At 42.3% G+C, this 21,132-nt stretch overlaps 1 protein-coding gene across 1 annotated transcript; it reads left to right on the top strand.

Moving 5' to 3' along the window:
- The first annotated feature begins 221 nt into the window (after positions 1-221).
- LOC117018842 (transmembrane protein 217-like) lies at positions 222-815 on the top strand. The gene has a single exon (XM_033100086.1). The coding sequence runs from the start codon at positions 237-239 to the stop codon at positions 813-815; it is 579 nt and encodes a 192-aa protein (XP_032955977.1). The 5' UTR covers positions 222-236.
- The last annotated feature ends 20,317 nt before the right edge of the window (positions 816-21,132 follow it).

Raw genomic sequence — 21,132 nt, 5'->3', positions numbered from 1 at the left:
CACTCCTGTAATTGATCTGCTCGCCGCCACCAGACTGCATCCTCCCTCCTCCCCACTCCCACTCCCAATCAATTGTAAACAGTCTTCTGTATTTCTACAGTTATTTCCTGGTTTCATATTTCTCTCTGTCCTTTCTCCTTTAGGACTGGAGGCAGACACCCTGGTAATTTAATTTACCACATGGATAGGAAGCAGAAGTCCCCCTTATATTGTTTGTCTCCACAGGAATTCTCAGCATGAGACAGAAACACTGGTGTGGGATGACGGCCAAAACAGGCACCGTGTTAGCAGGGGTTTTTACCATCGTAGCCACTGACATGTACCTCATCTTCGAACAGAAGCCACTGAGGAGCAGCCATTGCACTGAGGTTGACCAATGGAACGAGAGTGTAATTCTCCTGATACGTCAGTTCCTCATCTGTGGGAGTTTGAATATCGTCCTCTTCCTATCTTGCATCACCATCATCATCAGCTGCTTGCTCATGTACTCAGTGTACGCCCAGATGTGCAGGGGCTTGGTGGTCTGCATCATCTGGATCTGTTTCTATGAAACTGTAAACACTGTACTACAAATCCTTACCAACAGTGACACCAGCATTGGAGAGGTCAGAGTCATGCGCTGGTTTGGTTTGGTGTCCCGTATATTCATGCACTGTTTCTGGATGTTCTTTGTCACCACTTATGCCCACATAATCTACAAAAGTAAAGCCCAGGGCAATATAATTTTCTACAACAGATGTATTTCTGCAGGCAGTACAGAGTTCCCACGGCGGAAATCAAAGATAATCAACTTTACCCGCCACTATAATGAATAATGTTGGCCCTTTCCTCTCCCCTGAGGGTAGATCTCCCAGGTTCTCATGGTAGTTCTGTTTCCATCTCTTTCACTTTTGCTGGTCTGTTCAAGTAGAGACCCTATTGCCATCCTTTGGCCAATGTGGAGAGAAATCCTGCTCACTGAGGATGGTTACTTAAAGGGCATTGTTATTTATCAAGCACTCCTGGAGTTCTCCTTCCTTTTTTGGTCAGTGCCACCTTCCTGGTCAAAATAAAGAGGGCAAGGGAGTGAAATGAAGCTGAATTGCAGTCAGGCAATCCTTTCACCTTGGCATGTCTTCATCAGCCTTCAACCCAGAGCTCTCTAATGTAACCCTGGGACAGGCGAATCTGTTTGTAGACCTCAGATTGCATAAAGGATTCTGTTGGTGACTTGGTGCTATCGTTTTTATCCCTGTGTCCTCTATGCTATATTCCAGATAAGTAAAAGAATAAAAATAGACAAAAATCATTCTTCCTTTTTTGTTTTGAATGCCCCCCTTTACAAATTTGTCAAATAGTGCAAAAGACATTTAGTTAATCAAAAGGGACTTGCTAAACTTTTCTGTGTCTGGACACTGGAGGAGGATGCAAGAAAAGTGTAAGATTTGAGGCCTGACCTTGAGAATTTTGCAGTTATGAATCACTTAGCCAACCATATGAGACAGCACAAGATTACACATTATCACAGATCAAGGAAGTTCACTTTGGAGCCAGCCTGGTGGCTCAGGTGGTTGGAGCTCCGTACTCCTAACGCCAAAGGCTGCTGGTTCGATTCCCATATGGGCCAGAGGGCTCTCAACCACAATGCTGCCAGTTCGACTCCTCAACTTTCGCAAGGGATGGTGGGCAGCGCCCCCTGCAACTAAGATGGAACACGGCACTTTGAGCTGAGCTGCTGCTGAGCTACCGGATGGCTCAGTAAGTTGGAGTGCATCCTCTCAACCTCAAGGTTGCCGGTTGGACAGGCAAGGTATGGTGGGCTGTGCCTCCTGCAATGGCACCTGGACCTGGAGCTGAACTGCGCCCTCCACAACTAAGACTGAAAGGACAACTTGACTTGGAAAAAATCCTGGAAGTACACACTGTTCCCCAATGAAGTCCTGTTCCCTTTACCCAATAAAATCCTTAAAAAAAACCCCAACAACACACACACACACACACACACACACACACCCCAAAAACTTCACTTTGTATTCAGGTTTAGAAACTATTAGAGCAGCTTAAGCCAAGAGAGAAGACAATTGAGCAAACTTCTACTTCAAACATTCGATATTATTTTAAGTGTTTATTTAATAGCTTTCTTGAGGCAAAATTGACATATGATAACATATAACGTTTAAAGAATATCATTTGACATAAGTATATCCCAGTGAAACCATCACCACGATGGAGTTCATGAGCATGTGTGTTACCTGCAAACGTTTCCTCCTAATCCCCGCCTCGCGCCCCCTCCTGCGCTCCCCACCCCACATCACGAGGTACTGATTTGCTGTCACTATATATTAGTTTGCGTTTTCTAGAATGTTACATCAGTGAATTCCTACAGTAAGGACTCTTTTTGTCTGGCTTCTTTCACTCAGCCTGATGCCTCTAAGGTTCTTCCATGTCGTTACGCATGTTAATAGTGTGCTCTTCCTTCCTGAGGAGGACGCCATGGCATGAGGGTACCACAGTCTGTGCATCCATTTGCCCATCGAAGGGCATGCAGTGGTTGCAGTTTGGGGCCATTAGGAATAAAAACACTATAAGCATCTGAGTACAAGTCTTTGTATGGACTTAGGATTTCATTTATCTCGGGTAAATACCATTTTAACTTTTTAAAGAACCTGCAATATTTTTTCTAGAGCGGCTTACAATTTTATTCCCCGTGACAGTACATGAGAATTCCAGTTTCTCCACATCCTTGCCAGCACTTAATACAGACGGTAAGTTTTTCATTTTAGCCATTTTGATAGGTGTATAGTGGTATCTCACTGTGGTTTTAACCTGGGTTTCTCTAATGACAAATGATGCTGAGCTCATGTGCTCATTTAGCATCTTTTATCTTTTTTGGGTAACATGTCTGTTCAAATCTTTTGCCCATTTTTAAAAATTAGGTGTTTTTTTTTATTGTTGAGTTTGGGGAGTTATTTATTTTTTATTTCCTTCTCTCTCTCTTTCTTTCTTTCTTTTTAAGATTTTATTGGGGAAGGGGAACAGGACTTTATTAGGGAACAGTGTATATTTCCAGGACTTTATTGGGGAGCAGTGTGTTTTCCCCAGGAACCTTCAGCTCAAAGTCACATTGTTGTCCTTTCAATCTTAATGTTGGAGGGCCCAGCTCAGCTCCAAGTCCAGTTGACATTTTCAATCTAGTTGCGGAAATTGAACCGGCAACCTTATTGTTGAGCACATGCGCTCTAACCAACTGAGGCATCCAGTCGCCCTATATTTTCTACATACAAATCCTTTATCAGCTATATGACTTGTAAATATTTTTTCCAGTTTGAGCCTTGTCTTTTCATTCATTTAATAGTATCTTTTGAAAAGCAGAGATTTTTAATTTTAGTGAAGTCCAGTTTATCAATTTGTTCTTTTTTAATTGTAATAATTTATTAATCTGACAAAAGCACAAAGTATGGAAAATTAGTGTACTTGAATCATTTCAGAGAGAAGACAAAGTTTTGCACTAGCAGATTTCTGTTTTTAGCATCTTTGAACAGAAATATTCAGAGTAAAGGCAAATGGCAGGCCAGGCTTCTGATCTCCTATGGTGAGTGATTCTTCTGACTTAGGGTGTGCAGCTCACAGAACAGTGCCGTCATTTGGGAGTTTCCTCTACATTTTGAGAGTGCAACAAAGGACACGTACAGAGAATGAAAGTGGTGTTCACTGAATTCACAGCGGCTGGTTAGAAGATGGAAGAGAAATGCTGAGAGAAAAGGAGAAAGATCACAGGCCCTCGAGGAGCTCAAATGAACAGTCCACAGGCTCTGACAGCCCAGCACATGGTCTCCTCCTCCAATCTCACGGTGCAGCTCCGTCAGCAGAGCTGTCCCAGAAGCAAGAACTTCCCGAGTGTGATCCTGGCTCCCTTCTTCTGCATAATTGTCCAGGTCACAATGTACGAGCATTTAACTGGTTTTCCCAGCCTGGTGAATTGGCTTCATGTTCGTTCTATTACATCTGTGGTCCACTGATTCGCTTTGCTGTGGTGATCGGTGTTGCCACCAACTGCACTTTCTACAGCCTCTTTTACTGTGTTGCTCACGTCACCAACAAGGAAAGCAGTCTCTTCTGCAGACTGCGGTCTTCCGTCTTTCCTCCAGAGTCCCCTCCGCCTCCCTAAGCAGAGCGCGCTCAGTTTGTTTTTTTATGAATCACACTTTTGGTTATCCTATTTAGCCCAACCCAAGGTCGTGAAGGTTTTCTCCTATGTTTTCTTCTAGGGGTCATAGTTTTAGGTTTTAAACTTCGATCTATAATCCATTTTGAGTTCTTTATTTATGTTTGGTGAGAGATATAGATCAAAGTTTACTTTTCTTGCTCCTGGTTGTCTAATTGTTCCAACGCTAATTCTTAAAAGATTTCCTTTCTCTACTGAATTGACTTTATATATATGTACACACGCCTCTTTCTGGACTCTATTTTATTACATCGACCTATTTGTCTGTCTTTATGCCAGTGCCACCCTGTCTTGATTATGGTAGCTTTACAATAAGTCTTTAAATCATATTCCTCCATCTGTGTTTAAAATTGTCTTGGCGATTTTCAAAATTGTTTTGGCTATTCTAGGTCCTTTGCATTTCCCTATGAACGTTAGAATCAGTTTAAAATTTCTATTTTAAAAACTTCTGCTGGGATTTTGATTGGGATTGCATTGAATCTATAGCTCAATTAGGTGAGAATTGACATCTCAACAACACTGAGTCTTCTAACCCATGACAATAGTATTTCTGTCCATTCTCTTAAGTCTTTTTTAGTATCTCTAAGCAGTGCTTTGCTGTTTTCAATATACCAGTCTTTCACATCTTTTGCAGATTTATCTCTAAGAGTTTTATATTTTTGATGCTGTTGTAAATGGTATTATTTCTTAAGTTTTTTTGGTGTTGGGGGAAGGGGAACAGGACTTTATTGGAGAAGAGTGTGTACTTCCAGGATTTTTTCCAAGTGAAGTTGTTGTCATTTCAATCGTAGTTGCAGGGGGCGCAGCCCACCATCCCTTGCAGGAGTCGAGGAGTCGAACAGGCAACCTTGTGGTTGGGAGCCCACTGGCCCATGTGGGAATTGAACTGGTAGCCTTGGGCATGAGAAGGTTGGAGCTCCAACCACCTGAGCCACTGGGTAGGCCCTACTTCTTAAGTTTTAATTATAATTGTTTTTAGGATATAGAAATACAATTTTTTTTTTTTTTGTATATTGTACCCTGCTACTCTGCTAAACTTATATATTAGGTCAAGTATTGTTTTTGTAGATTCCATCAGATTTTCTGCATAGTTAGTTATGTTGTCTGCAAATAAGGTCAGTTTTACTTCTTCTTGTTCTTGTCTTATTTCATTGGCTAGCACCTCATGGGAGATATTTGAGTAGAAGTGGTGAGATGGGACATTATTGTCTTGTTCCTTATTTTAGAGGGAAAGCACTTAGTCTTTCTTCAGTAAGTAGGGTGTTAGCTATAGGTTTTTTCATAGCTGTCCTATATCAGGTTAAGAAAGTTCCTTCCGATTCTTAATTTTACTGAATTTTTTTAATATCAGGAATAAATGTTGCATATTGTCAAATGTTTTTTCTACATATGTTGACATGATCATATGGTCTTTATTGTTTTAAATTATTAATATGGTAAATTACTTTGATATGCTTTTAAATGTTAAACCAGCCATGATATTCTTGGGATAAACTATTATGTCATGGTGTGTACTTCTATAGTTGGATTAGATTTGTTAAATTTTGTTTAGAACTTTTGTATCTATTCCTGGGAGATATCAGCCTGTAGTTTTCTTATAAAATCTTCATCAGGTTTTGGTATCACAGTAATGCTTTATTCATAGAAAGGAGCAATTCTCCCTTAAATGTTTGCTAGGATTCAGCACTGAAACCATCTGGACCTGGCATTTCTTTGTGGAAAAAAATTTTTTTTAATTAATTAATTTATTTTTTAAATTTATTGGCGTGACAATTGTTAGTAAAATTACGTAGATTTCAGGTGTGCAATTCTGTATCACATCATCTATAAATTACATTATGTGTTCACCATCCAGAGTCAGTTCTCCTTCCATCACCACATATTTGATCCCCCTTACCTTCATCTCCCACCCCCCAACCCCCTTACCCTCTGGTAACCACTAAATTACGTTCCCCAGATTAATTTTCAAACCCGTGGCCGTCTTGTGGTTACTGATTGTTTTCTAATCCGCTCACCTTCCCCTTTACCCCCACCCCCCCGCCCATCTAGCAACCCTCAGTTTTTCCTCTTTGTCTCCAAAACTGTTTCTGATTAGTTCATTCACTTATTCTTTTCTTTAGATTCCGCATATAAGTGAGATCATATGGTACTTATCTTTCTCTGTCTGAATTATTTCACTTAACATAATGTTCTCCAGGTCCATCCATGTTGTTGCAAATGGTAAGATTTCTTTCTTCTTTATGGCTGCGTAATACTCCATTGTATAAATGTACCACAGTTTCTTAATCCAGTCATCTACCGATGGGCATTTCGGTTGTTTCCATGTCTTAGCTATTGTGTATAGTGCTGCAATAAACATAGGAGTGCATAAAGATTTTTGAATTGGAGTTTTGGATTTCTCCGGATAGATACCTAGGAGTGGAATTACCGGATCATAGGGTAGTTCCATTTTCAGATTTTTGAGATACCTCCATACTGTTTTCCATAGTGGCTGCACCAATCTGCAATCCCACCAACAGTGCACAAGCGTTCCCTTTTCTCCACATCCGCGCCAGCACTTGTTGTTTGTTGATTTATTGATGATAGCCATTTTGACTGGGGTGAGGTGGTATCTCATTGTGGTTTTTATTTGCATTTCTCTGATGGTTAGTGAGATTGAGCATTTCTTCATATGTCTATTTACCATCTGTATGTCCTTTTTAGAAAAACGTCTCTTCAAGTCCTCTGCCCATTACTTAATTGGGTCGTTTGTTTTTTTGGAGTTGAGTTGAGTGAGTTTTTCATAGATTTGTGATATTAATCCCTTATCAGATATATCATTGGCAAATATCTTTTCCCATTCAGTAGGATCCCTTTTTGTTTTATTGATGGTTTCCTTTGCTGTGAAAAAACTTTTTAGTTTGATATAATCCCACATGTTTATTTTTTGTCTTACTTCCCTCACATGAGGGGATATATCAGTAAAAATCTTACTCCGGGTAATGTCTGAGAAGTTTCTTCCTATATTTTCTTCTAGGTATTTTATGGTTTCAGATCTTACATTTAAGCCTTTAAGCCATTTTGAATTTATTTTTTTATGGTGTAAGGAGGTGGTCCAGCTTCATTTTTTTGCATGTGTCTGTCCAGGTTTCCCAGCACCATTTATTGAATAGACTGTCTTTACTCCATCGTACATTCTTGCTTCCATTGTCATAGATTAAACGGCCATATAGGCATGGATTTATTTCTGGACTCTCTATTCTGTTCCATTGATCTATGTGTCTGTTTTTATGCCAGTACCATGCTGTTTTGATTACTGTAGCCTTGTAGTATAATTTGAAGTCAGGTATTGTTATACCTCCCACTTTGTTCTTATGTCTCAAGATTGCTGAGGCTATACGGGGTCTTTTATCGTCCCATATAAATTTTAGGATTATATATTCTATTTCTGTGAAAAACGTCGTTGGTAGTTTGATAGGAATTGCGTTGAATATGTATATTGTCTTAGGCAGTATGGACATTTTAACTATATTAATTCTTCCTATCCATGAACATGATATGTGTTTCCATCTATTTATATCTTCCTTCATTCCTTTCTTCAGTGTCTTATAATTTTCTGAGTACAGATCTTTTACTTCTTTGGTTAAATTTATTCCCAGGTATTTTATAGTCTTTGGAGCAATTGTAAATGGGATTGTTTTTTTAATTTCTCCTTCTGATGTTTTATTATTGGTATATACAAATGCAACTGATTTCTGAATATTAATTTTGTATCCTGCCACTTTACTAAATTCATCTATCAGTTCTAATAGCTTCTTGGTGGAGTCTTTAGGGTTCTCTCTATATAGTATCATATCATCTGCATATAATGACAATTTTACTTCCTCCTTACCAATTTAGATGACTTTTATTTCTTTTTCTTGTCTGATTGCTGTGGCTAGAACTTCCAGCACTATGTTGAATAGAAGCGGAGATAGTGGGCAACCTTGCCTTGTTCCTGATCTTAGGGGGAATGGTTTTAGCTTTCCCCCATTGAGTATGATGTTAACTGTGGGTTTGTCATATATGACCTTTATTATGTTGAGATATGATCCCTCTATTCCCACTTCTTAAGGTTTTTTATCATAAATGGCTGTTGGATTTTATTAAATGCTTTTTCTGCATCTATTGATATGATCATGTGATTTTTATTTTTCATTTTGTTAATGTGGTGTATCACATTAATTGATTTGCGGATGTTGATCCACCCTTGCATACCAGGGATGAATCCCACTTGATCATGGTGTATGATCTTTTTAATGTATTGCTGAATTCTGTTCGCTAATATTTTGTTGAGGATTTTTGCATCTATGTTCATTAGAGATATCGGCCTGTAGTTTTCTTTCTTTGTGGCGTCTTTGTCTGATTTTGGGATCAGGGTGATAGTGGCTTCGTAAAAAGTGTTTGGGAGTCTTCCCTCCTTCTGGATTTTTTGGAAGAGCTTGAGGAGAATAGGTGATAATTCTTTTTTGAACGTTTTGTAAAATTCACCTGTAAAGCCATCTGGTCCAGGGCTTTTGTTTGTTGGGAGATTGTTGATTACTGATTCAATTTCCCTGGTGGTAAGCAGTCTATTCAGGTTTTTTGTTTCTTCTTGAGTTAGCCTTGGAAGGTTGTACGCCTCTAGAAAATTGTCCATTTCTTCCAGATTGTCAAATTTGTTGACATATAGTTGCTCATAGTAACTTCTTAAAACTTTTTGTATTTCTGCGGTGTCCGTTGTCACTTCTCTTTCATTTCTGATTTTATTAATTTGGGTCCTCTCTCTCTCTTTTTTAATGAGTCTGGCTAAAGTTTTGTCAATTTTGTTTATCTTCTCTAAGAACCAACACTTGGATTCATTGATCTTTTGTATTGTTTTTCTGGTTTCTATTTCATTTATTTCTGCTCTGATCTTTATTATCTCCTTCCTTGTGCTCCCTTTGGGCTTATTTTTCTGTTCTTTTTCCAGATCCCTTAAGCGTGAAGATAAACTGTTGATTAGTGATGTTTCTTGTTTCTTTAGGTAGGCCTGCAAAGCTATGAATTTCCCTCTTAGGACTGCTTTCGCGGCATCCCATAGATTTTGGGTCGACGTGTTTTCATTTTCGTTTGTATCGAGATATCTTTTGATTTCTTCCTTGATCTCCTGCTTGACCCATTCATTATTTAGTAATAAGTTATTCAACCTCCATAAATTGGTGTGTCTTCCAGTGTTTTTCCTGTAGTTCATTTCTAATTTCATAGCATTGTGATCAGAGAAGACAATTGGTATGATTTCAATTTTCTTAAATTTATCAAGACTTGTTTTGTGGCCTAACATATGGTCTATCTTGGAAAATGTTCCATGTGCTCTTGAGAAGAACGTGTATTTTGCAGCATTGGGGTGAAATGCTCTGAAAATATCGATTAAATCCAAGTGGTCCAATGTATCATTTAAGGCTGTTGTTTCCATATTGATTTTCTGTGTGGAAGACCTGTCCCTTGTTGTCAGAGTTGTGTTGAAGTCCCCTACTATGATAGTGTTACTGTTGATCTCTGTCTTTATGTCAGTCAGTACCTGTTTTATATATTTAGGTGCTCCTATGTTAGGTGCATAGATGTTTACTAGGGTTATGTCCTCTTGTTGGATCAATCCCTTTATTATTATATAGTGCCCATCTTTATCTTTTAGTATGTTCATTTTAAAGTTTATTTTGTCAGAAATAAGTATTGCAACTCCAGTTTTTTTCTCGTTTCCATTTGCATGAAATATCTTACTCCAACCCTTCACTTTCAGCCTGTGTATGTCTTTTGTTCTGAGGTGAGTCTCTTGTATACAGCATATACAAGGGTCTTGCTGTCTTATCCAGTCAGCCACCCTATGTCTCTTCATTGGAGCATTTTATCCGTTTACATTTAAAGTGATTATTGATAGGTACATAGATATTGCCATTTTTAAATTTGTAGTTAGGTTGTTTTGATCTTTCTTCTATTTACAGAAGTCCTTTTAGTATTTCTTGCAATGCTGGCTTGGTGGTAATAAATTCCTTTAGCTCATTTTTTTCTGGAAAGCTCTTTATCTCTCCATCAACTTTAAATGATAGCCTTGCTGGATAAAGCAATGTAGGTTGTAGGCCTTTGTTTTCCATCACTTTAAGTATCTCCTGCCACTCCCTCCTGGCCTTCAATGTTTCTGTAGAAAAATCATTTGATAGTCTTATGGGAGTTCCCTTGTATGTAACCCTCCGTCTTTCTCTTGCTGCTTTTAGGATTCTCTCTTTGTCTTTAAGCTTTGCCATTTTAACTATAATGTGTCTTGGTGTGGACCTGTTTGGGTTAATCCTGGTTGGAACTCTCTGCACTTCCTGGACTTGTATGTTGGTTTCCTTCATCAGGTTGGGGAAGTTTTCAGACATTATTACTTCAAATATGTTCTCAATCCCTTGTTTGCTCTCTTCACGTTCTGGTATTCCTATGATGCGCATGTTGTTGCGCTTGATGTTATCCCAGAGGTCTCTTAGGCCATCTTCATTGTTTTTTATTCTTTTTTCTTTCTGTTGTTCCGTTTGGGTGATCTCTGCTACCTTGTCTTCTAAGTCGCTGATTCGATCCTCTGCTTCATCTAGCCTGCTGGTAATTCCTTCAAGTGAGTTCTTAATTTCGGTAATTGTGTTCTTTAGTTCCAACTGGTTTTTCGTTATGATTTCTACATCCTTCTTTATGTTTTCTCTAAGCTCGTTTGTTATGATTTCTACATCCTTCTTTATGTCTTCTCTAAGCTCCTTAAACATTCTTATCACCAGTGTTCTGAACTCTGTCTCTGAAAGGTTGGTTACCTCTGCTTCATTTGGTTCCAGTTGTGGAAGCTTCTTCTGTTCTTTTATTTGGGACGTGTATCTTTGTTTCCCCATTCTGGCTGACTGTGTTTATTTAGATATATTAGGTAGATTACCTAGAGTTCTTAGTTCTTGCTAGGTTATCTTATGTAGTATGTGTCCTTTATATTTGACTCGCACCACGTTGTCCTCCTCTGCGTGTGCTCCAAAGGTGAGTCTTGTGTTGTGTACACTGTCCCGTTCAAGAAGATCTTTAATTGCTTCCCGCTAGTGAGCAGGTGGGGTCAACTCCTGGGCTGACCTGCCGTGAGACTTGGCTCTGCCCCCCGCAGGGCACTCTGCTGCATGAGGGTTGACCACCCCAATGTGATTTGGCCTCTATGGGCTCCAGAGCCTGCCGAGAACCCCCTCTAGGTGTGTGACCTGCAGGTCAAACCCGGCTGCACTCCGATTTGGTCTGGAGTTGGCCCCCGGATATGCCGAGTCCCGTGCCACCCAAACTGGGCCCCGGCAGGGAAGTCCCAGAACAAGGCAAATCACCAAGCACAGCAGCAACGACAACAGCAAAGAAAAAAAAAAAAAAAAAAAAAACAGCCGATAACCCCCGCTCGACACAGGCAAAGATATCAAAGATACAAGACAAAGCAAAACAAAACCAAGCAAAGCAAAACAGAGCAAAACAAAAAGCAGCGATCGTCTCGGCCTGAGCCCACCAAGCAATGACCAGGTTGTCCTCTGCTGTACCAAAGAGCCCCCTGCTTACTGCGCAGGCAGAGCCGGTCACCTGGTGCTCAGAGAGACTTTGGGACTGCAGACTTAAAAGCGTGGGCCTGAGGGGTCTAGATGATAGTCTCCACAAAGTCAGTGCAGCTTCTGCCCTTGTCCGCACGTATGCACACCGAGAGTAGCACCACCAGTCCTTTGTCCAGAGCTCCAGAGTCCTAGGGCACTCCTTCAGTGTGTGTGTATGGGTGCGGGCGGGAGATTTCTGATCTGCTGACCGTGTCTCACAAGCTGAGCCCCGGCAGGGCAGTTTCAGAACAAAGCAAATCACCAAGCACAACAGCAACAACAACAACAAAGAAAAATATCAAATACGTTCACATGCAAAACCACCTGATAACCCCCACTCGACACAGGCAAAGATATCAAAGATATAAAGACAAAGCAAAACAAGACAAAACAAAGCAATACAAAAAGCAGCGACAGTCTCGGCCTAAGCCCACCAAGCAATGTCCAGGTTGTTCTCTGCTGTACCAAGGAGCCCCCTGCTTATTGCGCAGGCAGAGCCGGTCACCTGGTGCCCAGAGAGACTTTGGGACTGCAGACTTAAATGCGTGGGCCTGAGAGGTCTGGATGATAGTTTTTACAATGTCAGTGCAGTTTCTGCCCTTGCCTGCACAAATGCACACTGAGAGTGGCACCACCAGATACGTGACCAAAACTCTTGAGTCTTAAGGCACCTCTTCAGTGTGTGTGTGTGAGTGCGGGCGGGAGATTTCTGATCTGCTGAAAGCCCAGAGCTGGGCCTGCCTCACTGCTGATCTCCGGGTGTGTCTCTGCAGCTGCACCCACCCCACCCTAGGCAAGCCAAGAAGGGTGGGGGCTGGGGATGGAGGGGGCTTCACTCTCCCAGCCCAGCCGTGCGTCGCCCTCTTCCCGCAGGCCAGAAAAGGTGGTGGCTGGGGGTGGAGGCGTCTCTTCTCTCCTAGCGCAGCCAGAATCACGCACACTACCCAGTCTGCCTGGGTCAGGGCTGCCCGTCAGGCATCCCAAAGCCTGAGCCTCAGATACCACTCCTCGGTTCAGGGGCCGGTTTAAGTCTCTGGAAGGGTGGAGTAAGATTGGAAGAGCGGGGCGGGGGAGGGGCCTAGGTATGGAGACTGCGCCCCCCGTCCGCCGCAGGGCGCGCCGCCTTCCCGGCGGGAGAAATCAGCCGTGGGAGCAGGGAAAGAGCCTACCCCCGGTCTCTGCGCTCTCCGCTCCCGTGCGTGCCTGGCACAGCGGGGCTCCACCGCGGTTTCCAGTCCCAGTCTCTGGAAGAGCGGGGTAGGATTGGAAGGGGGGGGGGCCCAGGTATGGAGACTGCGCCCCCCGTCCGCCGCAGGGCGCGCCGCCTTCCTGGCGGGAGAAATCAGCCGTGGGACGCAGGGAAAGAGCCCACCCCGGTCTCTGCGCTCTCCGCTCCACCTGGGATCCCGCGTGTGCCGGAAGAGCGGGGCGGGGGAGGGGCCCAGGTATGGAGTCTGTGCTCCTTGTTCACAGTAGGGCGCCCTGGCCGGTTTCCCGGTGGGAGAAATCAGCCGTGGGACGCAGGGAAAGAGCCCACCTCCTGGTCCCCGCGCTCTCCGCTCCGCCTGGGATCCCGTGCGTGCCCGGCTCAGCGGTTTTCGGTTTTTGCCCCCGCCAGCTGAGGCTCTGTTGGGGGCTGGGCTCTCCCGCCGCAGCCGGCCAGGCGCTCTCACGCCACTCCTCTTTTTCCTTTCCTTGCTCGTCCAATTAGCGTACCTTCAAGAATTTCTTAGCTTCAAGTAATCCACGAATCTCCCCACTATATTGTGTGGTGAGCGAAAATTTCTTTGATGGGTTATAAGTCCCGTTTGCAACAAGATCCGGAGGAGAACTCAGAAAGTGCGCTCTGCTGCCGCCATTCCTATGACGTCACCTCCCAACATAGACTTTTTGATATCTGACTCCTTTTGTTCAACAGAACAGTTTTTAAAGTGGTTTCTCCCATGTTGTTGCCCAATCAGTACTTTGTCCTTTCTTATGGCTGAGTTCTATTCCACTGTATGACTATCCATTTTTCTGTTAACAGATATTTGGGTTGTTTACAATTGTTGTCTATAGGAATAAAGTGGCTATGGAAATTCTGATACATCTTTGGAGGACTATTACCTTTCATCTTCCTTGAATAAGTAACTAGAAGGAAAAGGCAGAGATTTTTGTCACTTTGTTTATGGTGCCGCCCTCAGTGCCTAGAGCAGTGCCCAGCTCAGCGTCGGGCTCAGTAAATACTCGCTGATGAGCGGTGGCACTCCATCTCCTTCCCTTGGGAGAGAGAACTTTGGCCAACTCAGCGCAGTGTCAGAACTCTGTACTTCACTGCCCTCCAGTGGCCAAGCCCAGCAAAGCCGAATTCCTAGATATCTTGCCAAGTTATCATCTAGACGCGTGGAATGTGTATTTTGGACAACAAAAATGAAAGCGCTGGGACCATAAAGATGTTTAAACTAGTCTCTGGCCTCAGAGAATCACACAGTCTGGTGGCAGAGGGCGGAAGGAAACACAAGGGCCACAGAAGAAATGCACAGGGTCATGGTAAGAGTACGACTGGGTGGGGGGCAGGGAGGAAGCCCGGCTTAGGGGAGCCTTAAAGGACGCACAAGGATCAGCCTGGGGATAAAGAGATGGAGCTGACGAGGCTGTCGATGAAAAATGTCCATTCTGGGTCCCTGAGTGCAGGGGTGAGGCAGGGCGGAGACCACACAACAAGCCAGAGAACCTGGACATTTGAACCTGTAGGTGATGAGATGCTACTGACGGGTGTAAGCAGAGAAGCACAGGCAAGTCTGTGTTTAAATGGTATGAAGACAGGTTAGAAGGGGACAGAACCAGAGATAGGAACACACAGCTGCCATTTCACAACCCAGGCCTGACCTAGGACAGTCGTAGGATGAGTGCAGAGGGAAGCAAATTCACGGAACGTTTAGGACATGAAATCATCAGAGCTTTGTACCTGATTGGGGATGGAAGCGTGAGACAAAGGACTTATGAATAATTCTTGGCATTTCCGACTACGTGGCAGGAAATGCTGCTGAGAGAAAAGGGTGGCTTTGCGTGGGGAGGAGTCAGTCAAACACGAGTCCCAGGAGCCTGAGGGTGGCAAGGATGCCAGCTGTCCACACATAACTGTGCCCCTTCGTCCCTGCTGGTAGGACCCTAAGGGACTGACCACTTTGGACGCAGCCTATGTTTTCCAGCCTCACTTGCAGATAGTTATGACTGTAAGACTGAGTTCAGACAGAGATTCAAACCCAAGCATCATGCACTTCAGAAGTGTCCTCAAATGGAAGGAGTGTGCCTTTCTCCCTTTCCTCCTTCATACTGGCTGGAATACAGACGTGATGGCAGAGCACACAGCTATTATGGACCATGAGAGGGAAACTACACACTGAGAATGGCCGAGGAACAGGAGGAAGGAGTCTGGGCCCTGCTATCCCGGAGCAGCACACAGCCCTGCACTCATGACCTCTGGACCTTTCATGTGAGAGAAATAAGCTTTTCTTCTTGCTTGAGATATTTAAGGTATTGGGGTTCCCTGTCACATACAACCAATCCTGACTGTCTATGAAAAGCGGAAATGTCACACAGGGAACTGGATACATGGGTCAGAGGATTGGGAAAGCCTTCCCTTCCCTCTGAGTTCCAGTGCCAATGTGCTTCTAAATAGAAGCTGAAACGAAAACCCTACTGTACTGCTTCACGGAGACGAGAAGAGGGACAGTTGTTTGATACTCAGTGTTTCATCTGTACTGAAATCACCAGGCACCACTCTTCTTTTGAGAATAGGACATGTCATGAGCCTCACTCTTCTACATGATTTTCTCCCATGTTTCACTTAAATAGATCAATAGTATCGTCTAAGCCCAAAAGGTTTTGGAGATCAGAGACTAGAGGTATTCTGCAGTCCCAGGGTTCACAGCCCAGAGACTGTATCTCCCCAGAGGTGACCCTCTAGCGCTGTCACCCCTGGACCCAGACAGCTGGCTTACCCATAGCGGACCCACGTCTCTGTGAGCAGCTGGCTGCAGCAGAAGTCGCATGGGGGCTGGACTAGCCATAGAAAACTTCTCTGTCAACTCAGAGGGCACTCACTGCATCTCCCTGTTTTCAACTATTTTACAAAAAACATAACACAAAGCATAAAGGAAGCTCAGGTAGGAATTTATACAAATGACAGGGAAGAGAGGAGCGAGGACGTGGGAGAGAGGCCAGTGGCCCAGTGACATGAGGATCCCACAGCTTTACCAGGGCAGGTCCTCCACGTTATAGCTCAGTGAGATGGGGCAGAGGAGGAGTCTGCCCACTGAGACTGCCCAGGATGCCGAGGGCAACGCCTGGTCTGTTCCATGAGCAAGGATACCTGGGCCTCCTGTACGAGGGAGCATCCTATCAGAAAGGTTATAGCAAAACGCCCTTTCCAGCAGCTGCCCTGTTAGGATGTGACACCATGAGAGAAGGGGGAGAAAGAAGCGTTGTTACTCACATAAGAAACTTGTTCTTGAAGGTCACACACAATGTTACATCTATGTTCAAGAAAGGCCTTGGGGCTGGGGAGAAGTCGGTATGACTTGTTTCTTTGAAACTTAATTTATGACCATCAACGGATGAGCAGATAAAGTGTAGTATATGCATTCAGTGAAATATTTGACCTTAAAATGGAATGAAGTACTGACACTTGCTACAACGCGGATGAAACTTAAAAATATGCTAAGCGAATTGTATTTAAATAATGGCTCCCAAACTTGTTGGTCATCTGACTTTGGGCAAGTTCTTTAACCTCTCGAATCCTCAGTTTGTTTATCTACAAAATGGGGATAATGATAGTACCTACTTCACAGGATTATTGTGAGGATTAAATAAAATAATGACTAAGAAGGCTTTCGCCCACACATGGTAAGCATTCCTGTGTGAATAAATACATGGTAGCTATTATTATTCTGTTGTGAACCCTCCATAAGGCCTGATAACCACAGCAGAGGCTCAGAGGTGTTCTCCATGTACTAACTGTACACGGACATTCTGAGGTGAGACATCTGGAGGCGGCTAAACCAGCCGCACTGAGACTTGTGATTGTCCATTCCTGATGTTTCAGCCACCCTGTGTGCTCTGGAAGACTCTGCATCTTTAAGAGGTGGCTCATTATTGAACAGAGTATCCAACTCGGATGCAAGAAATCAGAGAGCTGACGGGGTAAATTAACAGATAAATCATTAACACTGTTCTAAATGCCAAGGCCATTTGGGATTTATCTGTCTTTACCTTAAAAAGTAAAGTAAAAACCATGTACTCTGTGTGGAGGATGATACCAAACGCTGAACTTTATGTGCTAGAATACTAAATCTCAAACTTCTAAAGACTAAGTCAGGGCTTACCCTTAGATTTTCCTGTTGGAAGTGTTGTGTAATGATTATGTTTAGAAGAGATAGTCTGATAATAAAAGTGAACTGAACATAAAAAGATTATGTTATGTGAAAGAAGCCAGACACAAAAGACCACATATAGTATGATTCCATTTTTATGAAATATCTAGAAAAGGCAAATCCAAAGAGACATAAAGTAGACTAGCAGTTGCCTAGGGACAGAGGGGATGGGGGTCTTAGGGCTGATGGCTAAAGGGTACAGGGGCTCTTTTGGGGTGATAAAAATATTCTAAAATTGTGGAGATGCTTACACAACTCTATATACTAAAACCTATTGAACTGTACATTTTATATGGGTGAATTGTACAGTATATTAATTACATCTCAATAAAGCTGCTATAAAAAAACACACCACAAAACTTAATTTATAAATTTACTGCAACTCCAATAAAAATGCTAAAGGGTTCCTTATCTCTTGAATTTGGCAAGTTGACTCTAAGTCCATCTGGAAGAAGAGCCAAGACAACTTTTTAGAAAGGTGATGGAAGTGACTGGTCCAGGACTAATAATAAAACATACTATAAAGCTCAAAAATCCAAGCTATGTGGTACTTGCATAGAAATGGAGATAAATAGAATAGAAATAAATAGACCCACGGAAGTAAAGGAATTTATATTACATTATGAGGAGGGATTTCACATCAGTGAAGAAAGGATGTACTCTTTATGAATGGTGTTGAAACTAAAACTATCCAGTTAGAACAGTAACTGTAATTCTCAACCCCTACCACACAGGAAAATAAATTACTAATGAAATTTAAAAAGCTAAATGTAAAACCAAACCCACGGGAGTATTAGAAGAAAATATGGGAGAGTATTTTTTATAATATTGGGGTGGGGAAGGAAAGATACCAAATCCAAAAGCAAGATACCTAAATCCTAAGCAAGATACCAAATCAGAAAGCCATAAAGGAGGAGATTATTTCCTTCGTGTCCCCCTCACACATTGCAGTGATTTATTTACTTGTTTCTGAGCCACCACCACCCCCACTAGGTGGGAGTAGCCACAAGGGCAGGGCCAAAGTGCGTCATCTTAGTCACTTTATTCCCTGCCACATAGTAGGAGTGCATTAAATACCTGTCAAATGGACAGATTTGACTATTAAAATTCAGGAAATTCTATATAAGGAAACACAATAAACAAAGTTAAAGAGCTAAATGATGACCTGGGAGAAAAAAATGTTAGGTTGAACCATATAAAATTCCTGTGGTAATTCCTGGAGGTATAAAATAGTTGAATAATAGCAATTTCATATGGTGTAAGCTATTTTTAACCTATACCAGATAAAGAATGAACATATCTAACCTGCAAAAAGCTCTTACAAAATAACAAGACCAAAAACCCAATAGAAAAAAATGGGTTTGAACCAGCAGATCACAAAAGAAACAAATGGTAACATACATAAAATAACCTCACTGATGAGCAAGTGGAAATAAAAATTGAAACAAAAACAGTAATTTATTTGCCAGATTGGTAAACTATTTGATTGAGAGGCCCAGCTTTACTGAGGACATGAAAAAAAGTACACTCAAACATCAGAGGCTGGAGTGTAAACTGGTACAAACTTTTCTGGAGTGTAATTTAGTAGCGCCTATTTGGAATGCCAGTAGGACTAGCAATTTCACTTCTAGGGACTCTCTTTCAGAGAAATATGTATTTTAACCCAAATGCACCAAGAAAATATGTACGAGGATATTCATTGCAATGCTATTTATAACAGCTAAAAATTATAGATGATTTAAATGTCCTTCTATAGAAGAATTTTTAAATAAACTATAGTAGAGCCTTATTATGGAAATAAATGCAACTGCTGAAAAGGATGAGGCAGATCGATATGTCCAGACTTAGAAAGCTGGCCACAGTATTTGTCAATGAAAAAAAAGCAAGATATAGAAAGTATGGATAGTTTGATCCCATTTTTCTGAACATAACAAAGAAAAATAATCTATGTGGGTGCATCCACACACAGGAAAAGGTCTGGAAGCACACACACCAAAAGGTCGATACTGGTAGTTACCTCTGGTGGTGGGAGGTGGAGGTAGGGTAATAACACTTCTAAATTGTTTTGATTTGTTTAATGAGCATGTCCTTCTGCAAGTTTTCTTTTTTTTAAGGCAAGGAGCAATAAGAATTACACTGCCTGCTTTGGAACAGAGAATGGAGTAGAGAGAGCCATTAGAGGTCCAAGGACATGGGTCTAAGATTAGATACCACCAAGTCATATAAAGATCACAGGTATTAAGGTCAAAAGACCTGGGTTTGAGTTTGGAAATCTCGATAAATCTCTGAGCCTTAGATTTCTCACCTGGAAAATGGGTTGATACATCTACCTTAAAGAGATACTGGGGTCTACTAAATGAATTCAGGTATGTCAGAGTACTTTGCAAATGCTAAAGCGCTTTAAACATCAATGTGATATTACTGCTTGGTACGGCAAAGCCCTAGGGTGAAAACTGGAAAAACAAGGGCTAACACTGCAAAGTTCTAAGGACAAGAGAGAAGGATGGGAACTGATGAGACGTATCAACCAATTAGAGTGTTGGACTTGATTTTGGACCCTGATTCAAGCTGTTAAACACATTTATGAGAATCAGGAAAATTTGAATACTGTTGTATATGAGATTCTATTAAGGCACTATTATTACTTTTTAGATGTAATAATTGCATTATGGCTGTAGGTTTCTTTAATCATTGTTTTCTAGAGATACATATGGAAATATTTATGGATGAAATTACATGATGCTTGACACTGAGATTTGCTACCAAGTAATTCACAAAGCTGAGGGGAATGGAAAATAGATACAGATGAAACAAGACTGGCTGTTGAGTTGGATGGTAAGTATATGGGGATTTACAGTATTAGATTTTCCTTTTACGTATGTTTGAAACTTAACATTATTAAAATTTTTGTAAAAAGTGAGTGCCCCCATCTTCCTAGGTCTGGGAGAAGGTGATCAGAAGTCCGTGGCAGAGGTGAAACTGAGTGCAGCCGTGCCGCGAAAGGCTTCTGTGTGTGGGAAGGGCAGAGGAACCCACGCTGCACTGCACATGGTGTCCCTGGGCAGCAGGCGGGGCTGACAAACCCAGTGCCGAGATCAGAACGCAGTCAAGTCGGTCACAGAAAAAGGCGCAGCGCTGGTGGGGCCGACGGGGGTGAGGCAGTAACGGGATGGACACCTACAGAGAGTAAAGCCAATTTGGGTACAAAACACCAAGGGCAGCTAAAAGAGAATTAAATATCCCACCAGCACTGCAGCTGCTGAGGACTATTTCTAACTGGCACAATAGTGTCACCAAGATGTCACGCCAGCGTTTACACTTCAAATGTAGGTTAATGGACGGGTTAGCACCTTCCTAGGCTCATCCTTTAACTCTATTTTACAGAAGTGCTACTGCAAGAAGCTACCTAAAAACCCCAACAGATCGGCTGCTCTGTTCTTAATGAAATTAAACACACAGAATTAGTCTGCCTCCAAGAGCTGACATATTAACGTGAAGGGAAAATGAAAAGTCCTTTACAAAACCTTTATTTATATGCTTTCAGTAGCTAAATTTTCACTAGTCCTGCGTTTGCTGAGGATCCCCTGATAGAGTTGGCAGAGGGACCTCCCACCCTCACTCCCAGTGTGGCCCTGGTTGCTGCTAGTCAGGGGAACAAGGGGTAACGTCATTCGGTTGCCTTACTTTTTCAGACCTGCCTCACGAAAGACCAAACACCACCCCTTTGAGCCCCATCAGAGAACATGAATGAGATGAATCAAGTGAGACATCTTCTATGCCCTCCGCCTTCAAGGGTCTGTACTCTAGTCCACTTCTCAGTACCCCCAGCCCCCTGCAATGGCTTCCTGCACAAACCACAATAATCCACCACCCCAGAGTCCAAAGGAAAGGGTTCTAGTCCTCGCTC

Source organism: Rhinolophus ferrumequinum, chromosome 3, assembly GCF_004115265.2.
Source record: "Rhinolophus ferrumequinum isolate MPI-CBG mRhiFer1 chromosome 3, mRhiFer1_v1.p, whole genome shotgun sequence".
Lineage (NCBI taxonomy): Eukaryota > Metazoa > Chordata > Mammalia > Chiroptera > Rhinolophidae > Rhinolophus > Rhinolophus ferrumequinum.
This window is presented reverse-complemented; position numbering and strand designations above follow the sequence as displayed.

Bases quoted from the DNA above. Each gene is read 5' to 3' on its own strand.
- LOC117018842 (XM_033100086.1), top strand. From the start codon at position 237: ATGAGACAGAAACACTGGTGTGGGATGACGGCCAAAACAGGCACCGTG.